The sequence below is a fragment of the Leucopleurus acutus genome (assembly GCF_964270905.1).
Source record: "Leucopleurus acutus genome assembly, chromosome: 11".
NCBI lineage: Eukaryota > Metazoa > Chordata > Mammalia > Artiodactyla > Delphinidae > Leucopleurus > Leucopleurus acutus.
The window spans coordinates 52,051,577-52,079,045 of NC_139152.1; the positions used below are offsets into that span (position 1 = coordinate 52,051,577).

The 27,469-nt window shown below is 36.2% G+C and overlaps 1 protein-coding gene across 2 annotated transcripts in view; it reads left to right on the forward strand.

Annotated features, from left to right (window-relative positions):
• The window catches only part of TBK1 (TANK binding kinase 1), a 42,257-nt gene extending 20,888 nt beyond the window's left edge, over positions 1-21,369 (forward strand). The window contains exons 8-21 of one of the 2 annotated variants that reach the window (XM_082849683.1): positions 2,910-3,089; positions 5,082-5,278; positions 6,129-6,187; positions 6,584-6,675; positions 8,163-8,264; positions 9,082-9,160; positions 11,282-11,403; positions 11,502-11,578; positions 12,178-12,217; positions 12,717-12,818; positions 12,942-13,038; positions 13,436-13,542; positions 13,774-13,845; positions 21,283-21,369. In XM_082849683.1, coding sequence (XP_082705809.1) covers positions 2,910-3,089; positions 5,082-5,278; positions 6,129-6,187; positions 6,584-6,675; positions 8,163-8,264; positions 9,082-9,160; positions 11,282-11,403; positions 11,502-11,578; positions 12,178-12,217; positions 12,717-12,818; positions 12,942-13,038; positions 13,436-13,542; positions 13,774-13,845; positions 21,283-21,340 — 1,384 coding nt within the window. In that variant the 3' untranslated portion in view covers positions 21,341-21,369. Of the gene's footprint in view, positions 1-2,909; positions 3,090-5,081; positions 5,279-6,128; positions 6,188-6,583; positions 6,676-8,162; positions 8,265-9,081; positions 9,161-11,281; positions 11,404-11,501; positions 11,579-12,177; positions 12,218-12,716; positions 12,819-12,941; positions 13,039-13,435; positions 13,543-13,773; positions 13,846-17,427; positions 18,071-21,282 lie in introns of those variants that run through there. The other variant, XM_082849684.1, reaches the window with a different exon arrangement.
• The last annotated feature ends 6,100 nt before the right edge of the window (positions 21,370-27,469 follow it).

Sequence of the window (27,469 nt, forward strand, 5' to 3'; positions counted from 1 at the left end):
CTAGCGGCACAGTGGTTAAGAATCCACCTGCCGATGCAGGGGACACGGGTTTGAGCCCTGGTCTGGGAAGATCCCACATGCTGCGGAGCAACTAAGCCCATGCACCACAACTACTGAAGCCCGTGCACCTAGAGCCAGCCCATGCTCCACAACAAGAGAAGCCACCGCAATGAGAAGCCCATGCACTGCAACGAAGAGTAGCCCCCACGAGCCGCAGTTAGAGAAAGCCCGCACACAGCAACAAAGACCCAACGCAGCCATAAATTAATTGATTAATTAATTAAATTTTTAAAAAAGAAAGAAAAACAGTTTTCTACTATTTTTTCCAGCATTTCAAATGTTCATATAGGTCTTACTTATTATGGCAGCCAGAACTCAAATTATATATGAATCCTGTTATCACAAAGAGAGATTTAAGGTAAAAGAAATTAAAAGTAGAGGGTAAATTTTTTTTCTGTTGCTATATCTTTTTTTTTTGAAGTATATTTGATTTACAAAGTTGTGTTAATTTGAGAGTAAATTATTAGATTTTACTCTAGAAATAAAGCCAAGACACTCATCAATATTTAGAATTTGTAATTACTGAATTAACTTCTATTTTTCGTGAGTGTAGGAATTGTATAATCCACAAGTGAACACACACAGGTTATGATTTACTGGCTTAATGCCTTTTATAATCTGTGGGTGCTCTTTGTATTACTTTCAACATATAAGTAAATAAATATATTTATTCAGAATATTTATTTAAACCATATATATATCACAAGCTAATAAAATATGTCCTGTTATTTTATATATTGCTGTGAAAACTCATTTAAACTGGTAGTTCCAGTGCTGAAATCATTTTTGAAAACCACTCCCCTGACAGTTTCATTTTTCTGTGTTACTTAAAGAAAAGTCTCCAGGGCTTCCCTGGTGGTGCTGTGGTTAAGAATCTGCCTGCCAATGTAGGGGACACGGGTTCGATCCCTGGTCCTGGAAGATCCCACATGCCACGGAACAACTAAGCCCGTACACTTCAACTACTGAACCTGTGCTCTAGAGCCCACGAGTCACAACTACTGAAGCCCAAACACCTAGACTCCGTGCTCCACAACAAGCAAAACCACTGCAATGAGAAGCCCACACAGCTGCAACAAATAGTAGCCCCCACTTGCCATGACTAGCGAAAGCCTGTGCGCAGCAAAGAAGACCCAATGCAGCCAAAAATAAATAAAATAAATTAAAAAAGTCTCCAAAATAAAATTGTGTCATGCAACTAGAATTATCAAGAGGTGGTCACTTTATTGGAGAGCAGAAATTTAATATTATAATAGTGATCTGTGTTAAATTTTGATTTGGAAAATACTCATTTTGGAGATCTCAGGCAAAACTGATAACATTTAAAGGGGTCAGGAAATGAGCACCTGCTGTTTAATAACTATATTACTGACACTCAGACTCAATAATTTGACAATCTGAACTATATATTGCATATTTCAGGAGGGTAACAGGCCTTATTTATCTAATTATTCTTTAGTACACCAAGTTATAAATTTTTTGATAAAAATTGCTCAGGTATCAGAAAGTATATTATATGATTTTTTTTAATAGTAAGGACTTTAAGTACTACCAATCAGCAATAAAATCAACTACCAAAAATGTAACAACCACAGAAAAAAGATAACCATCCTCTTTCTTATATGTATTCATTAGTCAAGACTGGATAGCCAATGAGAAAAACCTAACCCAGTTCGTTAAAGTGAAACAAGATTTAAGTGAAAAATAGATAGACATTATAATTCAAAGTTCACATGTGTATGTAACTCAGAGCCCAGTGGAATCCTCAGATTCAGACTGTCATCAAGACTTGGTCTCTTCAAATCATTCAGTTCTGCTTTTCTTTGATTTCTGTTTACTTTCAGCCAGGCTCTTTCCTGGCAGCCACAAGATGGCTGCTGGCATTCCCAGATTCACATTCTCACAGCTTTGGAAGCTCAGTGGAAAGACAGACTTTCTTTCTCGATAGTTTAGCAAAGAGTTCTGGGTTGATTCTTATTTAACAACTTACATGCTACCACCTGGCCACTTCTGACCAATCATAATCACCAAACCTGACTGTCATGCCCATCTATGCACAGGGAATAGAGTTAGAGAGTAGAGAGGTGTGGATTCTCTTACAAAATGAGGGAGAATAGATACTTATTAGGCAAAAATTTTAATGTCCACTGCATACCTTAAAAACTGTTAACAGGCACGGAATTATTCCAGTGTCTGTCGTGTAGTCAAGAATATATTTTTAAGACTACTTGAAATTCCATAATTGAGTCTATTTAAGCAGATTTTAAAATTCAGTGAAAGCATGAGAAAGAATAAAGGTCCTTCCATTCTTTTTTTTTTAATGTTTAAATTTATTAGTCAAAGATTATTCCTAGTTGAATTGGCATTCATTGATTGCTAAATGATTATAGTAATTTTCCTTCCTGAAGAAGTGTACTACAAAAGGCATATGAATTCAACATAAAAAATTACGTATTGGAGTGACGTATTAAAAGGACATTAATGACCCTGAAATTAAACCATTATCTTATCCTCATGACCACAGGGTTCCAATCAACTTATCTCACCTGGATAGCATGTATATACAATGTTAGAATATGTTTGGAAAAGTGAGGAAACTTGGGAAGGAGAGAATCAAAGAAAATAATCTGTAAAAGCTAACATAAAAATACCGTAACCCCTGGTTCATTGACAGGCAATATTAAATCAAGGTTACCTGGCTTTCTGAAAAGTTGGCAGATTTTTTACAATTTTAAATTAATCTAATCTAATAATAGTTCCTTTGATTTGTTGGTAAATATTATGATTTTGTACCTAGACAGAATATAACACATTCACTCTTCATGTAACTTTTTTCAATACTATTTTAGGGGTCTTCAAGTTCTACTTACCCCTGTTCTTGCAAACATCCTTGAGGCAGATCAGGAAAAGTGTTGGGGTTTTGACCAGTTTTTTGCAGAAACAAGTGATATACTTCACCGGATGATAATTCATGTTTTTTCGCTACAACAAATGACAGCTCATAAAATTTATATTCATAGCTATAATACGTAAGTACCTCTTTATATTTTTTTCCTGTACTGTAATGTCTTGTTATATAATAATTACGTATCTTCATAAATCAGGAGAGGAAGTAGAAAGGATGCCCCAGCTTCACCAGAGGTGCCCACTTTCTGCTTAGAAAACGTTTGAGTGCTGAGTAAATTCCTTTTCACTTATCTTTGGAGTAAAAGGATTAGTTTTCTAATTTTCTAAAATTTACAGGTAAATTAGCTTGTTCTTACATTGCAAGTTTTACAGGACTATTTTCCTTTCTGTGCTTTCTCTTAAATTACATAATCACATAACTACAAATAGCATTTACTAGTAAATGGGCCATGTTTTATTAAGAATATTGTCTTGTCACTTAAAAAATATTAAAGTGTAAGTCTTAAAGATAGTTAGTGTAGTTATTATTTGCATATGTGGCATAAAGCCCTTATTGAGTACTAGGGAAATAACCATTTGTTTTATCTTAAAAAAACACATTACACCCATGTGATAAAAATCTACCCATGTGATAAAACTACATAACTAAATCATACACATCCTTACATGTGGAACTAGGGAAATCTGAATAAAATAGGTGGATTATACCAGTGTCAAGATCCTGATTGTAATATTGTACTATACTTATGCAAGATGTTACCATTGGGGGAAACTGAGTAAAAGGTATATAGTGTCTCTCCATATAATTTCTTTCAACTGCACATGAATCTACAAAGATCTCAAAAAAATGTTTTTTAAAATGAAAGGGAAAAAAACATTACACCCTTTCTATATGCCTTAATTGCTGTTTGACAAGACTCAGCAGTTTTGATGCCTCATAAAACTCAAAAAGAGACTTTCACTGATAATTTATTAAGGAATAAAATCAATTAGATGGAATAATATTTTAGACATTTTTGTCTAATCTATATCTAACAATATTATAAACATTAAATATAATGTAAATATAATGAATAAAATAATATTCATATAACGTTGGTTAAAATATATTATTCATTTTTATTTTGGTGCTTAATAGCCTGAATAGATATGTACCATAGGTGTTGGCCACTATTTCATCTTAAGAGTGTGCATGAACATAAAAAGCCCACCCAAGCCTGAGCCAAAAATCACAGCAGAGGCTTTTTGAAAGTGGCTTTTTTTTTGTTGGGAATCACAACATTGCTGCTGGAACGTTTATTTGATTTCATGAATCTGTTTAGGGAGAATCTACCTTTTTCCCCAAAACATCATTTTGAAAATGCCTGATTTTATTAATTCATTTAACAAACATTACATAGTCATGTTGTAAGTATTGTTCTCAGTTCTTTATATATTTAAATCATTTAGTCCTCACAGCAATTCTGTGAGGTGGAGACTGTTATTCCCATTTTATAGATGAATAACCTCAGCACAGAGGAGTTAAGTAACTGAAGGTAATACAACAATTAAGTGGTAAGTGGAAGAACTGGAATTTGAATCCAGCTGTTCTGATTCCAGAGTCTGTGCCCTTAAACTCTCTGCCATATTGGCTCCCTGTTATTAAATATTAAGACTCCTGGGCTTCCCTGGTGGCGCAGTGGTTGAGAGTCCGCCTGCCGATGCAGGGGACACGGGTTCGTGCCCCGGTCCGGGAAGATCCCACATGCCGCGGAGCGGCTGGGCCCGTGAGCCATGGCCGCTGAGCCTGCGCTCCGCACCGGGAGAGACTGCAGCAGTGAGGGGCCCGCGTACCGCAAAAAAAAAAAAAAAAAAAAAGACTCCTGTGTATTGCACATATCCAATATAGGTATCAAACATAAAAATATTTTAGAATTGATTGCTGTATAGGCAGATTATGTGGAATTTTCAATTTAATAGACTTTATGGTATCCACATCAACAGAGCAGCATTTCTGTGGACTGGTCATGATCTAAAGTATCACTGAGAAATAGATGTGGCCCTCGTTAAAAAAATTTTTTTTTACCTCTTTTTTTATCCCAATTATGTTGTCCTTTTGGATTTTTCTCACACAGTGCTACTGTATTTCATGAACTGGTGTATAAACAAACCAAAATTATTTCTTCAAATCAAGAACTTATATATGAAGGACGACGTTTAGTTCTAGAACCTGGAAGACTGGCACAACATTTCCCTAAAACTGCTGATGAAAATCCCATCTTTGTAGTAAGCCGGGAACCTCTGAGTACAATAGGATTGATATATGAAAAAAGTAAGTTGGGATTTTTCTTATTGTTCTTACTAGCCATTTAAAAAAAAAACCCTGAGAATTCCCTGGTGGTACAGTGGGTAGGATTCCACACTCTCACTGCTGAGGGCCCAGGTTCAATCCCTGGTCAGGGAACTAAGATTCCACAAGCCATGCAGCACGGCCAAAAGAAAAAAAAAAAAAAAAAACTATAAAAATGATTGTCATCTTCATAAAGTCGACTGATGATGACATTAATGTAGAACTTTTATAAATATTAAAATTTTGTAAGTTAATTAGAGTAGTAGTAAAATTTAAAACCCTGTGTGCAACAAAATTTGACGTTAAATATTTTGTTTATAAAATGGTAAAAATAGTTTGTCATATATGTTTTATTGTAGCTCTCTGCTTTTAGTATTTTACTAACACTCAAAATAACCTTTTGTATCATAAATCTCAGCAAATATTTATTGTTTCCAGGGTGAATAGGACACTTTTCCAGGCTTTGAAGTTTAAGAAAAATTAGATCTGCATTTTGGAATCTTTTAAATTATTAATTCTAGTGGTGAAAAAAAATTACCTGGATTTTTATATTTCTGTTTAGATCTTGGGATTTGATTTAGATTTAAAGGAAAGCATTGAGCTTGTTATGTTGGAATATATTTACGAAAAAGAAATGAAACTCCTTAGAAATAGTGCAGGAAATTTGTTAAGGAATGAGCATTTTGTTCAAGTGGTTTTCTTTAACCAGGAAAAGAACATTAAAGAGTTTTACCACTAACATTTAATTTAGAGGTTAATGTTTAATTTGGAGGTTGATGTATGAAGGATGAAATAATTCATAATTTTTTATTTCTGATTTTAATTATTTCAGTTTCCCTCCCTAAAGTACATCCACGTTATGATTTAGATGGGGATGCCAGCATGGCTAAGGTTAGTATTTAATTAAATGACTATATAAACATCTGAATTAAAATTATGTTATTAATAGTGGAAGCAATAAAAAGTGTATCTTTATATACACCTATGTAATTTAGGAAATTACTCATTTAGATTGTTACCCATGACAAATTTTTGTGTTCTTTCTTCTTCGTATCCTTTCTTGAACTCATAGGAAAATTTTCTCCATTGAGACAGTGCATTTTTACCATCATTATGTTTATTTAAAATTTTTATTGCAGTTATATCTGTCCTTAGCTTTTAGAAATTAGTAGCTTACTGTGTTTTTAATGATAAAAACACAAAAGCTTGAAAATTTTTATGTGAAAGTTTTTCTTACCCTGTACCACAGTTAGCACCAAATATTGACACTTTGTATTTCTTCATTAGGCAGTAACAGGAGTTGTGTGTTATGCCTGTAGAATTGCCAGTACCTTGCTGCTTTATCAGGAATTAATGCGAAAGGGGATACGATGGTTGATGTAAGTAATGGATTGAAATTTGAAAATTGATCTTCGCATAGGCCTCATTAAATAACTGGTAATCATCCCATCATTGATGCTTTACCTCTTCAGACTAGGTAGGGTCACGTGTATGATTTTTATTATAATACATTTGTTTCACAGTTTACAAAACATTTAGCAGCTGTTTTTGTTTTTTTTTCCATTTGATTCCTACAAAAATCTTATGAGACAGATAGGAACAAATAGTATCTGAATTTTAAAATTAAGAAAAAAAAATGAGAAAAATATAGGATTTCCCGGGTTGTCCAGTGGTTAGCACTCGGCGCTTTCACTGCCGTGGCCCCGTGGGCCTAAGAAACGTTTTGTGGATGAATATATGATATGTCATCTTTCCATCTGATAGAAATGGAGAATGAATAGTCTCTTAAGAATCGTGCCTCTAGTTCTATACAACGTCATTTGAAGTGTTTCAGTTTTATACACACATAATAATGGACTCAACAGTGCCCTTAGGCTTTAATGCTTGTGACAGTTTACGTTTACCCACCTCACACCTGTCCTTCCGTTCTTGAAAAAACAGATATGAAGCATTTCATCATTCTTGTTCTTCTGCTGCTGTTTCTAAGAAGAAAAAAGTATAAGGCTCTTTTTTTTCCTGTCACCTTTATGTTAAACCCATAAATTTATGCTTATTTTTTTTTTTTATGTGTTCACATATCCAGTTTGTAAGCCTGTGCTTTTCTCTTTCCATTAAGAAGCCTTTTTGTTTTTACTAAATGGTTTTTGGAAAAACCTAAGTGTTGACTCCATTTATTTTCATAGCATTGTTGCTAACAGCTCTTGTTTTCTCTTGCTGCTGCTATCTACTCCAGTCGCTGCTCCATGAAGCTTTTGTTTCTTTTACTTATTAGCTTTTAGTTCAATAAGTCATGAGAAAATAGTTTTTCACGTAGACCACTGTTGGCAAACTTTTTTAGTTAGTAAATATTTTAGACTTTGTGGACTGCAAATTCTGTTTTCATTTTGTTTTTACAACCTTTAAAAATGTAAATATGTTTCTTAGCAGAAACAGGCATCAGTCCTTAGTTTGTTGGCCCTTGATATAGATCAGAAGGTCTTCATTTATATTATATACTGTGTCATCCTGCTTAATAAATCAGACAATAGTCTACTATGAGCATTAAAAATTAATTCTAGTGGTATAAAATATAATGCTGTTCAGCTTATTTGTGTGATTGTAGATTAGTTTTGTTCCTTAATATAATTTTAATGCCTTAGATTTCTAAACTGTTAACCTGATAAGTGGTAATGGTTTTGTACCCTGGATAGGTATAAAGCGTTACAGAGATGCTTTCAGTAGTAAAAAGTGAATTGGCTTTCATAATGTTTCAAGACTGTTAAGAAGTTTGTCTGAACAGAAAGTAGTACAGCAGTGTAATTAGTGAAAGGCAAGAGAAAACAAATAATTCTTTAGATAAACTAATGGGAATATTATTATTTTTTAGAGAATTAGTTAAAGATGATTATAATGAAACTGTTCACAAAAAGACGGAAGTTGTGATCACATTAGATTTCTGCATCAGAAACATTGAAAAGACTGTGAAAGTGTAAGTAGACTACTTCCTTACTAATAGTGGTTAAAATGTCAATGATTTTCCATTTCTGTTTAGTTTGTTTAGTTATCCTTGGCATGATATAGCATGCTCTGCAAGTCTTTCTATTAAGGGACAACCTTAGATTAAGTCATTTCCTCCTAAGGGCAAAAATACTCAGTCATTTCAGTAAGAAATGAGTACCATCTTTTTGGTGGCATTTTCTCCTTCCCTTTGAAAAGGAAAAGGAATCTGAAATAGAAACATCTCATTTTTTTTACCTTGCAAAGCAGACAACTCTGCATAGGAAAATATAAAACCTGTGATCAAAGGAAGTAGGAAGAGGTATTCTAGAACCCGATTTGGGTAGTATTTTTAGAATTTGGAGATTACTTTTAGTTTACTCTTCCTTATTAATCTTACCCCTGAGAATGCCTTTTTGAAACAATGATATTTTAAACTGCCTTGTTCCTAAGCTATACTATTTGTACTGCACAGGAAATATAATAAGTGAAACTAGTATATACTCTTGACCTCCATTATTTCCGAAATCTAGTATTTCGACTATTATCCTGACATAAGACTGAAATAAAGTTGTCTTTTATAGTTTATCTCTTAATCTGCAAATTTATAAGCAGAAGTATATAAAATTCCTTCTTTACGGAGACATCAAGTTTTCTTGGGATCTGTTGCTTATACGCTTTGCATTCAATATTCTATTGTTAAATAGTTATGATAATAAAAACTCATAATTTATAAAACATCTTTTAAAATCTATGCTCATGTAAAATTTTATGCTCATTTAATTTTTCTGTACTTGTTTTTCATACAGATATGAAAAGTTGATGAAGATCAACCTAGAAGCAGCAGAGTTAGGTGAAATTTCAGACATACACACCAAACTGTTGAGAGTAAGTATTTACAAAATTTTGACAATCGTGAGCTCATAATCTGTTCCTTTGCTGGCAAGATTAGATCTGAACTTTCCTAGAAACATGATGTACCTAAAGATCTCCAGAGAAAGAACAGCCTTTTCCCAACTTAAGGAACACTACTTTTTAAATAGACATGATATTGCAGCCAATTGATTTATTAATAGTTTTACTTATTATCCCCTTAATGTTGGTCCTTCAGGTTGCTTGCTACTTCTCACACTTTTATGTAATGCTGTAAAAAATAACTTTGTCCATAAAATATTTTCCATATTTTAGAAGTATAAGGTAACACATTCTTAACATTAATGTTAAAGAAGACATAAAGCATGAAAAGCAAGATATGTAGTTGACTATATAAGAATTTAAGGGGCTTCCTTGGTGACACAGTGGTTAAGAATCCACCTGCCAATGCAGGGGACACGGGTTTGAGGCCTGGTCCAAGAAGATCCCACATGCTGTGGAACAGCTAAGCCCGTGCACACAGCTACTGAGCCTGTGCTCTAGAGCCCGCCAGCCACAACTGCTGAGCCTGCATGCCACAGCTACTGAAGCCCGTGCACCTAGAGCCTGTGCTCCACCACAATAAGAAGTCCACATACTGCAACGAAGATTAGCCCCCGCTCGCCGCAACTAGAGAAAGCCTGCGTGCAGCAACGAAGATCCAATGCAGCCAAAAATAAATAAATAAAATAAATTTTAAAAAAAAATTAAAAAAAGAAAGAATTTAAGATCTCTATATGTTTTTTGGTTTGGGTTTTTCTTTTTTTTTTTTCCTTTTTGGCCACACCACGCGGCTTGTAGGATCTGAGTTCCCCAGCCAGGGATTGAACCTGGGTCCTCGGCAGTGAAAGTGCGGAGTCCTAACCACTGGACCGCCAGGGAATTCCCAAGATGTCTTATGTTAAAAAAAAATAATATTAAAAAACAAATAGATTGAGAAAATGAGATAAAGGGTTTTTTTATATATATGAAAATAGCTCATACAAATGCATAAGGAAAACATTAAATCTGCAGTAAATAGAGAACATTTAGAAATGATTTAAAAATGAATAGATCTAAGTGAAACTCTTGGAAAAAAAAGTTCAACCACAAGAGTAATAGAAAATTGCATATTATAACAGTAAGATACCATTTTGTCTTTCAAATTAGCAAGGCTTTAAGAATTATATATAATGCCAATGCTAACACGAGCAGAATGCAAAGGGCATGCTTGTTTGTTGCTAGTAGCAGTATAAACCACCACATAAAACTTAATTTGAGGGCTTCCCTGGTGGCGCAGTGGTTGAGAGTCCGCCTGCCAATGCAGGGGACACAGGTTCATGCCCCGGTCCGGGAAGATCCCACATGCCGCGGAGAGCTGGGCCAATGAGCCATGGCCACTGAGCCTGCGCATCTGGAGCCTGTGCTCCGCAACGGGAGAGGCCACAACAGTGAGAGACCCGCGTACTGCAAAAAAAAAAGTATTTTCTATGTTTTTTAAAAAAAGAATATTAGATGTAAGCAATGTTTTATAAAATATATTTTATATAAGATTTTTTAAAGTTAATTTATTTTTGGCTGCGTTGGGTCTTCATTGCTGTGTGCGGGCTTTCTCTCGTTGCGGCAAGTGGGGGCCACTCTTCACTGCAGTGCACGGGCTTCTCATTGCATTGGCTTCTCTTGTTGCAGATCCCAGGCTCTAGGTGCGCGTGCGTCAGTAGTTGTGGCATGCGGACTCAGTAGTTATGGCTCGTGGGCTCTAGAGCGCAGGCTTGGTAGTTGTGGCGCACGGGCTTAGTTGCTCCACAGCATGTGGGATCTTCCCAGACCAGGGCATGAACCCATGTCCCCTGCATTGGCAGGCAGATTCTTAACCACTGTGCCACCAGGGAAGCCCTATAAAATATATTAATATTCATGTTTTATTATCATATTGTACTCTTGGTGGAATATAACCTAAGAAACTGTCCTTGCATTTAAAGATAAAAATAATTATTCTGACTTTGAACTGAAGTAATCTACAAAAGAAATGTTATTCAAACTTTAGGCTCCATTGGCGTTGTGATGATCATTTCTGATTTTTCGTAATCTGGATCTGAATGCATTGGTTTTATTTAGCTTTCCAGTTCTCAGGGAACAATAGAAACCAGTCTTCAGGATATTGAAAGCAAATTATCTCCAGGTGGATTGCTGGCAGATACATGGACCCATCAAGAAGGCACTCATCCAAAAGATAGACAGTAGGTTATAACTGCATTGGCAGTTTCTGCTCTTATTATTAAATGTCCTTTTTCACATTGACTCAATTAATTTATTTGGATTTTTCTTTCTTAAATAGTGTAGAAAAGCTACAAGTCCTGTTAAATTGCATTACAGAGATTTACTATCAGTTCAAAAAAGACAAAGCAGAACGTAGTAAGTAAAATTTTCCATTTGTTAATCTGAGTCAGCCCTACTAGTTGTAATTTGGTTGAATTAATTTGGTATATTTGTAAGGGTGTCTACATAAGTTATTTATTTCAGAGACTTGGTTCTGTCAGGGAAGAGGTTGAATGTATTAAAAATTATCCTTAAAACCAACCTTTTGAGTATTTCAAATCAGGGATCAGAGCTCTGAAACCTCTAGAGTACATGCACGTAATGGAAAGGAATGAGATTGGCCCGTGGAAACTGAGGGGGACTAGAGAGGAGGACTCCCACCCCCATGTGAAGGGAAGAGCCACTAGTCACATTCACCTGATTGTTTTTCCAGTGTTCCTAGGCCTCAAGAGAAGCTAGAAATAGACTTTATTAGAAATATCCTGGTTTTTAAATGTTGGCAGTTAATTTTTTTTTTAACGTTAGCACTGTACAGACCAAATAAAAGCATTTGTGGGCAGTATCTACCCATGGGTAAGAAGTTTGTGACATCTGCTTTAAACTCTTAGCCTTTATGAAGTAATAATCTCAAAAAAAAATTGCATGTGATTTTATGATTCTACATTTACAAGAGTAATACATATTCTTATTTTTAGGACTAGCTTATAATGAAGAACAAATCCACAAATTTGATAAGTAAGTGTCCAGATTATGTTTAATAATTATTTTTGGTTATGTTTCTTCTTAACATTGGAATTAATCATAATAAAAAATACATTTTAGTCTTGGCTTTATAGAATTGTTACTGTATGTGCACATATTTGAGGCCCACTCATCTGGCCCCTGGTTGAGAGGTTACTGAGACGGGAGAATAAGGGGGCAGTCTTCTTCTGCCTCCTGTGCTCTGATTGCAGAAGGACAGATAATGGAGAACATAGGCAAGGGCAGACTTAACCACCTCCTTAACCTTAACCTCATTCGATAAATAGTTTTTGACCATTCTCCACTGTCAACTTTCTTTTTCTCCTCTTACTGCTATAATGTCTGTCTTAGAAACCTTAGGCTTTTTACCGTAAATATTCTAAACCCACAACAGTCATTACAGGAAATAAATTTCATATATTTGAAAATTCTTTAATATTGGAAATAGAAACAGTGACATTGGTTTAAGCCTCTGATTATTTCTAAATTACAGGCAAAAACTGTATTATCATGCAACAAAAGCTATGACCCACTTTACAGATGAATGTGTTAAAAAGTATGAGGCTTTTTTGGATAAGTCAGAAGAATGGATGAGGTAAGTAAACTTTCTGGGGGGTGATTAGTGGTTGTCTGCACAATATATAATTTAATGTATATTATATATTTTAAGTAAAAATAATATTAGACTGCTTATTAATTGGTTCTTTTTGGTTTTCAGAAAGATGCTTCATCTTAGGAAACAGTTATTATCCCTAACTAATCAGTGTTTTGATATTGAAGAAGAAGTATCAAAGTATCAAGACTATACTAATGAGGTATAGCTTCAAAATTATCTAGAAAAAAAGGCTTTTTCCTACTAGGAAAAATTAAAATAAAATTCTTCTAAGTTTATATCTGATAATGATTGAGAAGAGAGAAATAGGGTATAATATGCCTATATTCAGCTCTGCTTGCCCACTTGTGGTATGTATTTTGAGCCAAGTTTTAAGATGTTTTACAGTGAAAAACATCTGATAGACCATTTTCTTAAATCATCTATAAGCAAAGTTTTTCTTAAAAAGTTTTAAGTATTATATCACTGATGGTTTTGAAATTAAAACTTAAAGCTTTAAAGGACTTATTAAAACCTGTAACATTTGATATAAGATCTGTAGTAAGTATTCTGTTCTGTGATTGATATGGTTTTTTGTTTATTTGTTTTTGATGTTTTAGTTACAAGAAACTTTGCCACAGAAAATGTTTGCAGCCTCCAGTGGAATCAAACATACCATGACCCCAATTTATCCATGTTCTAACACATTAGTAGAAATGACTCTTGGGTAAGAAATTTATTATTTGGTAACTGTAGTGTTTCCATTTGTTTTTATTTCATTTTGTGATCTTGCTCTTTTATTTTGAAATGTTTTATATTTGTTATGAATATATTTGCTAATATTATTTAATGACTTAGATCAATCTAGAGAACTAAACATACTATATATAAATATAACTGTAAAACACTTGAATACTTTTTTTGAGCACAGGTACTTTTATCTTTATTTTGAATATAGTATGAAGAAATTAAAGGAAGAAATGGAAGGGGTAGTTAAAGAACTTGCTGAAAATAATCATATTTTAGAAAGGTGAGTAATACAAAGATCATTCTGCCCTGTAATTATATATGCAATTGAGTACATAAACATACATCTACTTGTATCTGTCTGTCTTCCTGTATCAATAGGTTAAGCAGTGGGAAAGGAATATTAAGTCAGAACCCTTAGGTTTTGTGAATTTCATGGTGCCTTTTAATGTGTTTGGGGTTCTTTCGATAAAGACAAGTCAACTGTGATTGATTCCATTTTATAGAAACACTGGTTAATAGAATTCTTTGAATCAGTCTGTGAAAACGAAAATCTTTTGCACATTTTTCAAAACATTTTCTCATAAGAATTATCATTTTCAATTCTGGATTCAGAGTTGCTTAGGAGATGCCAGCACTCTGATCAGTGCTATGTAACTCAGAGCCCTCTGAACCCCTCCTTGCACGTGAGCACCATCTGTTCATGGAGTTCTTTGAGGAGCTGAGTGTCTGCTTATCTCCAGAGTCCTAATAGATCAAGGAGAAAGAGAGTTGGAAAATGTACAGAGCCAATAAAGCCACTTTGGTGGCTGTTTCCTTGTCTGGGTTCCTCAGAGAAGTTAAGTCCTATTTGGCCCATGAATAGAAGCCTTCTCTTTCCAGCCCTTAGGTGCTTCTCCACAGGTCCTCTCACCCGCAAGATATTAACACAAGGATTTCACATTTATGTGGTGTTTTGTACACTTGAAGGGCACTTTCACGCTGCATGGCCTCACTAAGCGTGCATTCCAGCCTTGCATTCCAGGGCACAGCAGATAGTCCTTGTCCATGTTCCACAGGTGTTGACGTTCATAGCTGAAAAGATGAACTGGAGCTGGAACCCAGCCTCCTATCTCCCCACTAGCCCTGTTCTCTCAAATAAACGACCAAACATGTTCATAAGGCTTGGAAAGATTAAATGTCAGGAAATCACATGATATTTGAGCTACATGCAGAAAGTTATCAGGTGCTTCTATAGTATTATCGATTTTTTTAAATGAATTTAATGAATTGGTAAAAAAATGTTTAAACAATATATAATTGTAAAAATTGAAATAAAAGACCCCACCTCCTCTTTCTCATACCTCCCCACTCCCACAGAAGTGATCAGTATTAATAGTTTGTTGTGCATGTGTGTTTTATAAGAATGGAATCATTCTGTTCATACTAGTTTAGTCTCACTTTTTTCACTTAAGGCTGTATATCAAGGGTACTATTTCATATCCATACATATAGCTCTATTTTTCTCATTTTCAGCAGCTGCCTGATATCCTAGTTTATGGATCTGCCATATCAATTTGTGCATCCCTATTTGTTGGGCATTTAAGTTGTTTCTAATTTTTCACAGTTACAAAACATGCTTCAGTGAACATACTTGTATATATACCTTCATGTGCTTGTGTAAGAATATTTGAAAGGTTGACTTCTTGATGTTTCTAGATGTGGAGTTGTTGGGTCAAAGGGTATGCACATTTGAAATTTTTTTATATATATATATAAATTTATTTATTTATTTATTTATTTATGGCTGCATTGGATCTTTGTTGCTGCTCACGGGCTTTCTCTAGTTTCAGTGGGTGGGGGCTACTCTTCATTGCGGTGCACAGGCTTCTCATTGTGATGGCTTCTCTTTTGGAGCACAGGCTCTAGGCACATGGGCTTCAGTAGTTGTGGCATGCAGGCTCAGTAGTTGTGGTGCATGGACTTAGTTGCTCCGCAGCATGTGGGATCTTCCCAGACCAGGGCTCAAACCTGTGTTCCCTGCATTGGCAGGCGGATTCTTAACCACTCTGCCACCACGGAAGACCCTGCACATTTGAATTTTGATAGGCGTTGTTAGTTTGTTCTCTAAAAGGCTTGTTACAGTCCCATTGTCAACACTGAATGTTATCAGTTTTTTAGATGTTTGCCAATTTGTTTAGTAGAAACCAACATCTTGTTTTAATCTTGTTTTAATTTGCATATCTTTGGTTAATAGTGATGTCAAACATCTTTTTATAGGTTTATTCAATTTTTTTTCTGTGAATTGCCTATTAGGTTTTAAAGTATTTTTCCTATTGGTTTTCTATTGGTTTCCTATTGGTTTATAGCATCTACATAGTAATTATCTAACTCTTTATAACTTTTTATAAATTTATGCAGTTTATAGTTTCTTCACAACTTTAGCTAAATCCTAAATTTATTCTGAAAGGCTAAAGATTAGCAAGTAGAAAAGACTATTAAAATATGTTTTAACAAAATTTTATATTGAATCACATGTTTTGTGGAATAAAATCCCCACTTCCCAAAGCATGTCCAATAAGTCATGTTTTATTTGCAGGCTTGACAATACATGGGTAATCAGACATGGCAGAATCATAACTTAAATGTTAAATGACCACTTAAGGATTTGTGCCAGAACTAGTAATAGAAGCCAGGTCTGTGCTCTGTCTCCATATGGATATCTATCACTTCAGATTCTTTTGTATCTAAAATCACTTAACATCATCCTTCCCAACTCAGTCTCCCCTGTAATTTACTCATCTTCTTCCCCTTTCTCCTCCTACCATGAACATAAATTATTTTATTATTTTTTAATGAATTTATTTATTTATTTTTGGCTGCGTTGGGTCTTCATTGCTGCATGGGCTGTCTCTAGTTGCGGCAAGTGGGGGCTACTCTTCATTGCGGTGCGCAGGCTTCTCATTGCCGTGGCTTCTCTTGTTGCAGAGCACAGGCTCTAGGCATGCGGGCTCTGTAGTTGTGGCTCGCGGACTTTAGAGCACAGGCTCAGTAGTTGTGACGCATGGGCTTAGTTGCTCTGCAGCATGTGGGATCTTCCCAGACCGGGATCAAACCCGTGCGTTGGCAGGCAGATTCTTAACCACTGTGCCACCAGGGAAGTCCCCATAAATTATTTTAGACACTCACTCTTATTTACTCCCTTTCATCAAGTTTGGTAATCTTCCTTCAAACGTTTCTGTGTTCCCCCTCATCAACCTCATTTAGATCTCCTTTCCCCCTACCTTGTGAGCCATGATAATAATCTACTACCTATTTCCCTAACCAGTTCTTCCCATCTGTCATGGGTTTTACAGCCAAAGTAATATTCCCAAATACTGATCTAATCATACCATTCCCTTGGCTCAAAAATTTCTAAATTCCTATTACCTAAAAAGTCAAGTCTAAATTCATACTTGAATTAAAAGAATATAACAGTCTGGCCCCAGCCTAATCACCCAACTTTATTTTATACTGTTCCTCCAAGTAACATTCTGTTTTAGCAAGATTCCATTCCTTACTGTCCCTGACTCCCAACTCCACATCTTTGCTTATAAATCCCACCCCACCAAAAGAAATTATCCAGCTCTTTCTAACACTTTCTAGATTACATTACTCCCCCATTTTCTCTTAAGAAGTCTTCCCAAGCCACTGAGTTGTATTTTTTCACATCACATATTTATGATAGTGGCACTGTGTTTCAGTAAGAAATAGAGCAAATTATAGTTGGTTAACTCTTTAAAAATAATAGTTTATTCCTCTGAAAAGTATTTGATATTCTTCTTTAAAATGTTGGAGGCCAAATAAATGAATCTTTTGAGATCGCCTTTTTTCTTTTGTGTTTTAGGTTTGGCTCTTTAACCATGGATGGTGGCCTTCGCAATGTTGACTGTCTATAGCTTTATAAGAAGTTTGAGGCAAGTTTCAGTTTGCACAAGAAAATAATGTTGGGGCATTAAATGAATGCCTCTGTAGGTGGTCTCTTGTTTTTACATTTCACTATTGGATGTGGTCTTGTAAATATGTACAATACTGTAAATATATAAAAAATATATAAATTTTTGGCTGCTAAGATGTAATTTTACTTTTTAACATTTATAATTATATGAGGACATTTGACCTCAGTGAGCACTGAGAAGAAAGCCATGACCGATACGTTGAGATACTTACTGATCCTCGACTCTTCTGAGTAAGGCCAGCTAAGTCATATATCTCTGACTGCCTACTGGAAACATTTTTAAGTGGAACCAAAATTGGCATCCTTACAAATCAGTAAAGGCTGATTGTTAACACGTTTATAAGTGATAGAATGGAGAGGTAGCTTTTGTGAGTGGGGAGCAGAACCGAACCACTGTTTTACTAGGATCTCAGTTTTTTTGAGAAGGATAAAGTGGCATTATCCTAGTTATCCTTGTATCTGTTTAATTTCAGGTAAATTATTGAACAAAATTTTTGAAGTGATTTAATTATTAAAAACTGTTCATTTTTATTTTGGCCATAAATGTATAATTGTCATAAAAATTTTAGGATCATTTCAACTGTTTTAAGCTGTATATTTCTTCTTTACTTTAATTCTGCTTACTACTTTATGAAGAAGTATCAATAAATTTCTCAATTGTAATGTAAAGAGTTTGTATTTTTCTGTGTACAACAGTTTGAGAAACAAAAGTTATCTTTTGAAAAATAATATGGGTGGTAATGGTAAATTATCCTCAGAAATTACACGAGGGGCAATTTTGTGACTCTTCTAAACCCACTGATTCCAAGTTTAGTAGAAGTTCTTTCGTAAATTCATAAATGTATGCTATACAAATCCAGAAGGAGCCTTCTCTTTGAAAAATATACACAGAGTTCTAGGCTAAAGGATTGTGCTCAATGAGAAATTATTTTGCCCAAGAAGGATTTGGTTTTAGTTTGGTTTCTGACTTAGATGACTGAAGTATGATCATGTACAACCTGTATATCATAAAGAGATCATGTCCTAGGTAGTAAATAAATTTGGCTGTCATGAACATTGGAAAACTGAAAACGGATTAGGATGTCATTTGAAATCTCAAATTAATGCATCATTGTAGTAGGGAATTTTAAGTGTCACATGTATACATTATAAAAATAAATGCATGGGTCAATGACGTTACTTTTATAAATACAGTTATCCCCTGTCAAAAACTGTTTAGTCTGAGAGGGTATGGGGCAAAGGGGTATTTAATCCCTTTTAATTTTAATTTTCTATTTGACCATCTAACATCAGTGTCTAATTGTGTAGTTTAAATGTTTATATCACTGAACACTCGGTAAAATTTTACTTAAATTATGTAATCAGTTAATATATTTGCAGATTTCGTTTTTATTTAAGCACCTCTAGAAAAGAATACCAGTAAACAAACCCTTGCTGTGGGGATTGTATATGTGTAAGTTATACTGGTAAGAACAATTCTGTTCCACACTAGTATTAATTAAGACTAACTGTTCTATTCCCCATTACAGCAACATGTAAATCAAGCACTCTTGCTTTCAGTATTTTACCCTGAAGTATGCATCCTCATTCAAAACACCTTATGTCAGTAAATACATGGTGACATTGGTCTGCTAACCAAATTTTCAGAGTTACTATGTAAGTGAAATTAGCTTTAAAATAAGTTGCATCTCTAGTTTACTAGCTTTATTTTTCAATATTGGGATATATTTCCAAAAGACAGGGATTAAAAATATTATATGTAACAAGTAGAAGAGTTAATGGATTTAACTCTTTTTTTTTGATACTGTCTCTTCTTTTTTAATTGATATAAAGTTGATGTAAAATATTATATAAGTTACAGGTGTACAATATAGTGATTCACAATTTTTAAAGGTTATACTCCATTTACAGTTGTTATAAAATATTGTATATTCCTTGTGTTATACAGTATATCCTTGTAGCTTATTTGATACATAGTAGTTTATACCTCTTAATCCCCCACCCCTATCTTGCCCCTCCCTGCTTCCCTTTCCCCACTGGTAATCACTAGTTGGTTCTATCTGTGAGTCTGTTTCTTTTTTACTGTATTTACTAATTTGTTGTATTTTTTAGATTCCACATAAAAGTGATATCATACCGTATTTGTCTTTCTCTGTCTGACTTCTTTCAGTTAGCATGATACCCTCTAAGTCCATCCACATTGTTGCAAATGGTAAAATTTCGTGTTTTTTTTTATGGCCGAGTACTATTCCATTATATATATATATACACACACACACATACCATATCTTCTTTATCCATTCATCTGTCAGTTGACACTTAGGTTGCTTCTGTATCTTGGCAATTGTAAATAATGCTGCTCTGAGCATTGGGGTGCATGTATCTTTTCAAATTAGTGTTTTCGTTTTTTTCCAATATATACCCAGGAGTGGGTTGCTGGGTCATATGGTACTTCTACTTTTAGTTCTGTTTTTAGTTTTCCAAAGTGGCTGCATCAATTTGCACTCCCACCAACAGTGTACAAGGGTTCCCTTTTCTCTGCATCCTCACCAACATTTGTTATTTGTGTTCTTTTTGATGATAGCCATTCTGACAGGTGTGAGGTATGATTTAACTCTTAATGTAAAAAAGAGATTATAGGTCTAACAGCAGAAGGAATAATCAAAAATGAAATAAATGAACGTAAATTATGTGAAAAAAAGGGATATCTTTGAGTAAATAAAAAAGGAATTAGAGGTTAGGGAAGAAATGTGGAAAATAATCCCATCACATCTTCTAAATGTCCCATTTTGATTATTTTGGAAATTAACAAATACTGTGTAAGTGGCTTATAGACCTCGTTGCACTGTGTCGAAGCAGAGTGTCTCTTCTTTTTTTTTTTTTTTTTTGAGTGTCTCTTCTTAGATGTAAAGATCTTTTCCTCAGGGACTTCCCTGGTGGCGCAGTGCATAAGACTCTACGCTCCCAATGCAGGGGGCCTGGGTTCGATCCCTGGTCAGGGAACTAGATCCCACATGCATGCCACAACTAAGGAGCCGGCAAGCCGCAACTAAGGACCCATGAAGCCGCAACTAAGGACCCCTGGAGCCACAACTAAGGAGCCGGTGAGCCACAACTAAGGAGGCCACCTGCCACAACTAATACCTGGTGCAACCAAATACATAAACAAAACAAGTCTCTATTAAAAAAAAAAGATCTTTTCCTCAAAATATCTCCTTAAAAATATAATACCTGCATCAATAAGTTATCCAAAAAAAAAAAGTTATCCAGAACGTGTTTTAGTTTGTTTTTCTGTTATTTTTTTAAGTGATGAAGTTTGCTTTTTGTGGTGTTCTGTGCTAAAAATAAGAGGTTTGTTGTTTGGAATTAAGAAAGGGACTGTCCATCAGTAGGAATAAGCAATCTTGACAATCTTGACTGAAATGTCTAAACTTTATTGTCCCTTCAGAATCACAGCCACAACCAGAGCTTTTATCTCTGACTTCAGTCCCCTCAGAAGGGCATTTTTCGCATTGTGCTTTGTCTTTGAGGAAGTGCTACAGAAAATTTATAGTTACTCAAACTTTCAAAACTGAGAAGTGCTGGGACAGACACTGTTGAAAGGAAAACATAAAGAAGTCTTAACGCTATTGTTTTGGGCAGGATCCACCAGCCCACATCCTATTTTTAGGAAGATGAAAGTGTCAGAAAGTCTTACACTATTGTTTTAGTTGAACTTTCTCCCCACTTGTCATTTATAAGCAGACTCCTAGGCATATTTCTAAGAACTCATGAAAATGGAACAGAAATCAAAAACATCTGACCTGGAAACGGAAACTGGTAATATGATAATATCCTTTTATGTGTGTCTATAAATCAGCCCCAGAAATTTAGTGTATCATATAAAAAAGCACTGTCCAACTATCACATCAGGCTCTTATAAGGACTAGTCTCTGAGTAAGTTTATTTCTTTTGACATAAACAGAATGCACAAAGACCAGTTGTTAGATGTAGTTCCAGGGGTGATGATGGGAACCCCAGTCCCACTGGCAGAACAGGCAGCCAAATGCTGGTGTCTGCTGAAATCACACACTAAAGTTAAAGAAGGGTCTGGAGAAGTGTTCAAAGGGTCAAAAACCAAAAAGTATCCTGGAAATAATCTTTTATACACTTCTTGACTTGTAAGAATCAGTCAAATTCTTTTTTTCTGGGATAGATTCCTGACAAGGTTTAAAATACATATCATTTTTCCAGTAAAAGATGTACAAAACAAATGGAATCAAGGCTCTGGCTTTAGGAGGCAGCGTGTTAATCACCAGCAGGTCCTACGAATTGCCATTGACAATTCTGTTGGGTGCTGAGTTAGTGGATACTGGTTACTTTGCTCCTCTGTGAAAGTAATTGTATTTCTATAGAGGAGGTGGGGCAGGGGTGGGGTCTGTACTTAAAAATTATCAAGTGTTGCCTTAGGTTAGAGTTTGTGAAGCTTAAAACTCTTTCTTTAGAAAGAACATCTATTAATACAGTTTCTAGTTATGAGGGCTAAGGACACCAAAGGAATGACAGGGGAAGGGGATTTAGGGCTAACAGGTGGTCCCCAGACATATTGGCTGAAAGAGAGTTCACAGCTAAAGTGTCATATGTGGGTATTACTGTGTTTTCCCCATCCGTGCTCTCTGTGGAGTGTTGTTCTGGAACACTTACAGTTCTAGCTATGGCCATAAGAAGTGACTTTAACAAGACATTCAGAAGAATAGCCCAGCTCTTTTACTGGTTCCCCAAGTCACTGACCTGCTCGAAGAATCGGAAATCCAAGTTGCTCTGGAGCCAAGGTGGAGGTAAGTTATCTGAGGCTGATGCTTCATTTGAGATACATTTTTCTATTACTAAAATGGAGCCTCCCTCAAGTAGGGGGGGAAAAAATAAAGCTCTTAAAGCCTTTAAAACGTGTTATTTAACATGGTTATCTGAGAGAAAATTAAGAGAAAGCAATTTGAAGGTGAGATATTAAAAGCCATGAACATTTTATAATCCAATTTATGCTTTTTAGGCATTTGGGTTCGAAGAAGTTTTCTAGAGAGAGATGGAGAATGTTTAGCTTTAAAAAGCAAATTAAAAAATAGCTCTTATTTTCAATGAATCTCAGTTTGCTTGTGGAATTAAAATACCTTAGAATAAACAAGAAAAGAATAATCAAGTGCATTCCCCCCTTTTCCTAGAAAACTAAAAATGTTAATGGACCTCATATTTCTTTGGGTCAGTCTCTACGGCATATCTTAGTCAAGCATTAATGTAAGATTTTAAAGCACCTTAAATATGCTGCTGCGTAAAGCTCTGCATTTCTGTCCATTCCTGCCTGGCTGGAATGTGAGAGGGTCAGGGGAGAGGGGGTTGAGGGAAGAAGGTACCTGATGCACCTTCTGCAGAGCCCAGCTCTCACCTTCCTACTTTGCACGTGGGAGGAGGGCTGGACACGCCACCTTGGACCAAGGTAAGCACCTTCTCTTCCCTCACAAGTTTCATCTTGCAACTGACTTAAAATTATAGTTATGGCTTTTTGATACCCATGTAGCTCTGCATCTTATGTAAGTGCTTAACATTTATCCCTTGTCTGATAGATAATCAAACATAATCTGATGATTTGATAGATGACTCAGCACCAGAGCCTCCTTTAATTAACACAGAAATGACTGTGATCTGTGTTCACCAAGCAAGGTATCTGATTAAAAACTACAAAATGTAGGGCCTAGTACATTTCAATCATCTCTTTTTCCTTAAACTGATATTTTCTTTCATTTCTTTTTGACTATCAAAATATGTATTATCTAACTTAATAGTTTAAAACTCCCTCAGGGGTTGTGTGTGTGTGTGTGTGTGATCCCTCATATATAGAATAGCATAATTTGGGATGTTAGAGCTTCAAGGGAACTTAGAAAAATCATCTTCTCTGATCTCTTCATTTTAAAGATGAGTAAACTGCCCCCAAAAGGTTAAATATCTTAACTTCCAACACTATTACATGGGAAGAACCAGAACTTTATCCTGAATCATCTGATTATTTGTCCAGTGCTATTTTTACCACTCCACAGTGCTGCGGTTTGTAAACATCAGAGAATGTGAATATATAAACCCTCACTGAACTCAGTAGTTTCCCCCCGCCCACACCACCATATCCTCAGTTTTGCTTTCTCTGGTTTCAGTTACCCGCAGTCAACCTCAGTCAAAAAATATTAAATGGAACATTCCAGAAGCCAACAATCCATAAGTTTTAAATTGTGCGCCATTCTGAGTAGCATGATGAAATCTTGCAGTGTCCCGCTCCTTCCACCTGGGATGTGAATCGTTCCTTTGTCAGGTGTATCCCACCTGTTAGTCACTCAGTAGCCATCTGCGTTATCAGATCAACCATCACAGTATCACAGTGTTTGTGTTCAAGTCACTCTTATTTTACTTAATAACAGCCCCAAAGTACAAGAATAGTGATGATAACAATTCGAATATGCCAAAGAGAAGCTGTAAAGTGCTTCCTTTAAGTGAAAAGTGAAAGTTCTCAATAAGAAAAAATATATGCTGAGGTTGCTAAGATCTACAGTAAGAACAAATCTATCCCTGAAATTGTGAAGAAGGAAAAAGAAATTTATGCTAGTTTTGCTGTCACACCTCAAACTGCGAAAGTTACAGCCACAGTGTATAAGTGCTTAGTTAAGATAAAAAAAGGTATTAAATTTGTACAGTAAGGGGCTTCCCTGGTGGTGCAGTGGTTAAGAATCCGCCTGCCAATGCAGGGGAGACAGGTTCGATCCCTGGTCCAGGAAGATCCCACATGCCACGGAGCAACTAAGCCCGCGTGCTGCAACTACTGAAGCCCACGTGCCTCGAGCCTGTGCTCTGCAACAAGATAAGCCACTGGGGCTTCCCTGGTGGCACAGTGGTTGGGAGTCCACCTGCCGATGCAGGGGACACGGGTTCGTGCCCCGGTCCGGGAAGATCCCACATGCCGCGGAGCGGCTGGGCCCGTGAACCATGGCCGCTGAGCCTGCGCATCCGGAGCCTGTACTCTGCAACGGGAGAGGCCACAACAGTGAGAGGCCCGTGTATCGCAAAAAAAAAAAAAGAATTGGTACAGTAAGATATTTTGAGAGAGACCCCATTCACATAATTTTGATTACAGTATAATTGTTCTATTTTATTATTATTGTTAACCTCTTACTATGTCTAATTTATAAATTAAACTTTATCATATGTGTGTACATATAGGAAAAAACATAGCGTTCCATGCTATCTGTGGTTTCAGGCATCCACTGGGGCTCTTGGAACATATCTCCCCTCTGCTCCCTGACAAGGGGGTCTACTGTATTTTACAGATAGCCTTCATTGGTGGATAATCTGTACCTAGAAAGTCTGGTCATTTATTTTCCAAAGCAATGCTTGCTGGTATTCTTACTAGTTTGGAGCCTGTTTCCTACAATCTTTTTACTTACCGTCTGATGAAGTAAAGTCTTTTGTTGAGATATTCTAATGAGAATTAGAATACCCCATTCTAATGAGATTATTAAAATACATGACTTACAGAATTATAGCTCCTCAAGAGCAAGAACTATCATTCTTTCTCCAATATTTAATACAGTGTTGTGTATAGTGGGCAGTTAGTAACTATTTGTCTTACTGAATTGATTTATGAGGACAGCCGTATTGGATTTGAGTTGAATGAGCTAAAAGAATGAATTTACTTTTAGAAATCTGCTAATCCCTGGAGACCCTTGCTCCAACCTTCTGTGTAGATTGATGGATTGCGGCCACCTACAAAAGATAGCTCAACATCTGGTCACCTCTTCGGAATTAAACTTTCTGTCATTCATCAGTATCCTACAGTTATCTAAAGTTCCCACAGAAATGTGCCAAGGGTTCCCTAAGTACCTCTATCCCAATGAATCCCACTTGAAAACTTCAATGGTCTCAAGACAAGACCAGTGGTTGATACTTTAATACCACTAATGAAGTGAAGGCTCCCAAATAGCTTTATCACCATGTAATTTAACACAGCTTGGCTCACTCTCCTTCATTTCTTCTCTTATCTCCTCATCTCCACCTTAGAAAGCAGTAAGTTACACCAAGGCATGAATTAGGAAGAAATATAGAAAGTCAACAAATCTGAATTCAATACATATTTTAAGCATGTCACTAATCTGTGGTCTTGAAGGGAAAAAATGGGGAGAGGTGTATGAGAAAATCCACATTCGGTGGTCTGGAACCATTTCTAATTGAATTGAAGAACCGCAGCTGTGTATGAAAAAATCCAGAGCTCTAGTGTATGGTAGTCCAGTGGCAAGAGCGCAGGCCTTTGGCGTCAGGCCTTGCTTTTGCTACCAAGAGCTGCGTGACTCTAAGCAAGTAACTTAAATCTCCCTGACTTGAGCTTTCTCATCTGTAAAATGTATGGATTAGACTTGATCTTAAAGTTTCCTTCCAGTTCCATGAATATCATGAACCTGAGATGGAGTGATATAGACAAAATCAGCTACATGGCTGCTGACAAGAGCAGAGAGGTGGGAGTTTTCTTGGAGTTGAATAGCAGGTCACCGTGTTATTCATCTGCAGGAACGGGACTGGCATTGTTAATTTTCATTATATCTGAGACCTTGTGTTAAATCCTGTTTAAGGAACTTACATACCAAATGTATGCATGCTCTTTTTTAAACTAAATATCTAGACTCTCCATGTGTAGGGATGAGCCTTAAATTTTAGGCTCCTACACATCGAAATTGACCTTGTTTTATGTGTAACTTTCTCCAGGGCACTTTGGTGTTCCCATTAGGAAACCTGGTCATTTAATTTTGATGGCAAAGCAATCGCTTTCACAGCCCAGCTCTTCATTCCATTTTCCAAATCATTACAAATCTCCAATTGAACATTGCTTCCCGGACACCTCTTTGGAGACAAAAGCCTGTTCTATTAATTAATTTTTTAAAATATTTTCTCTTGGGAATTCCCTGGTGGTCCAGTGGTTAGGACTCCATGCTTTCGCTGACAAGGGCGTGGGTTCAATCCCTGGTCAGGGAACTAAGATCCCACAAACTGCACAGCGTGGCTGAAAAAAAAATTTTTTTTTCTCTTTAATTCCTTTCATCATGTCTCATGAGACAACCAAACTCTCCCTCAGGATGGTCAGAAAATCAGATCTAGAAGACCTAACTATTTTTAGGTGGGTCTCTGGGGGAGAGGAAATACCAGGGGGGACTTTTTTACACTGAAGGTGGGTTCTCCCTCTTGCCCCCTTTTTACTCCAGGTTTTAGCAGTTAGCTCAATGAGACTTGATGACCCAGTGAAAGTCTATTGCTTCATATAAGAAGGCAGATGTGAGCACAACTGGGATACACATAAAACCACCTCCCTCCCATGGAGAAGAAGACAAAAGGGGCAGCTGCTCACCAGACAGCATCCCATTTGTTCCCAATATTGCAGGGCTCTTTCAAGGATAGCTCGTTAGAGGAGGAGTCCTGATAAGGACGCTCCCCCTTGGAGGTGGGAGAATAGAGGGTAGGGTATAACCTTCTAGTAGAATGTATTCTCTATCAATAGGGCAACAGGCAGGCTAATGGACTAGACAACTTCACAGAATCGCTAAGGCCTGTCTGTGCTTGGTGGACTCTAACAGTGAACTCTTCTCTGACTATATGCGAGAGGGAGAAGCTTGACACAAATATTAAGCTGCTTGTCTTCCCTCTGCCAGGAGAGAGGAGAAAGTTTAGATGCAGAACAAAATATATTTGCACACACACAGAAGAAGAGTTTTTACAGATGGTTTAAATAGTAACTCAGGCCCTTAACAATATTTTCAAGCCACGCTAATAAAGAGAAGTCAATACTTGTTCATCTCTGAGAAATGGAAGCAAAGAATGGGAGTCTCCCACATTCAGTGAAGTTCTCTCTCCTTTAGACGGATGAAACACT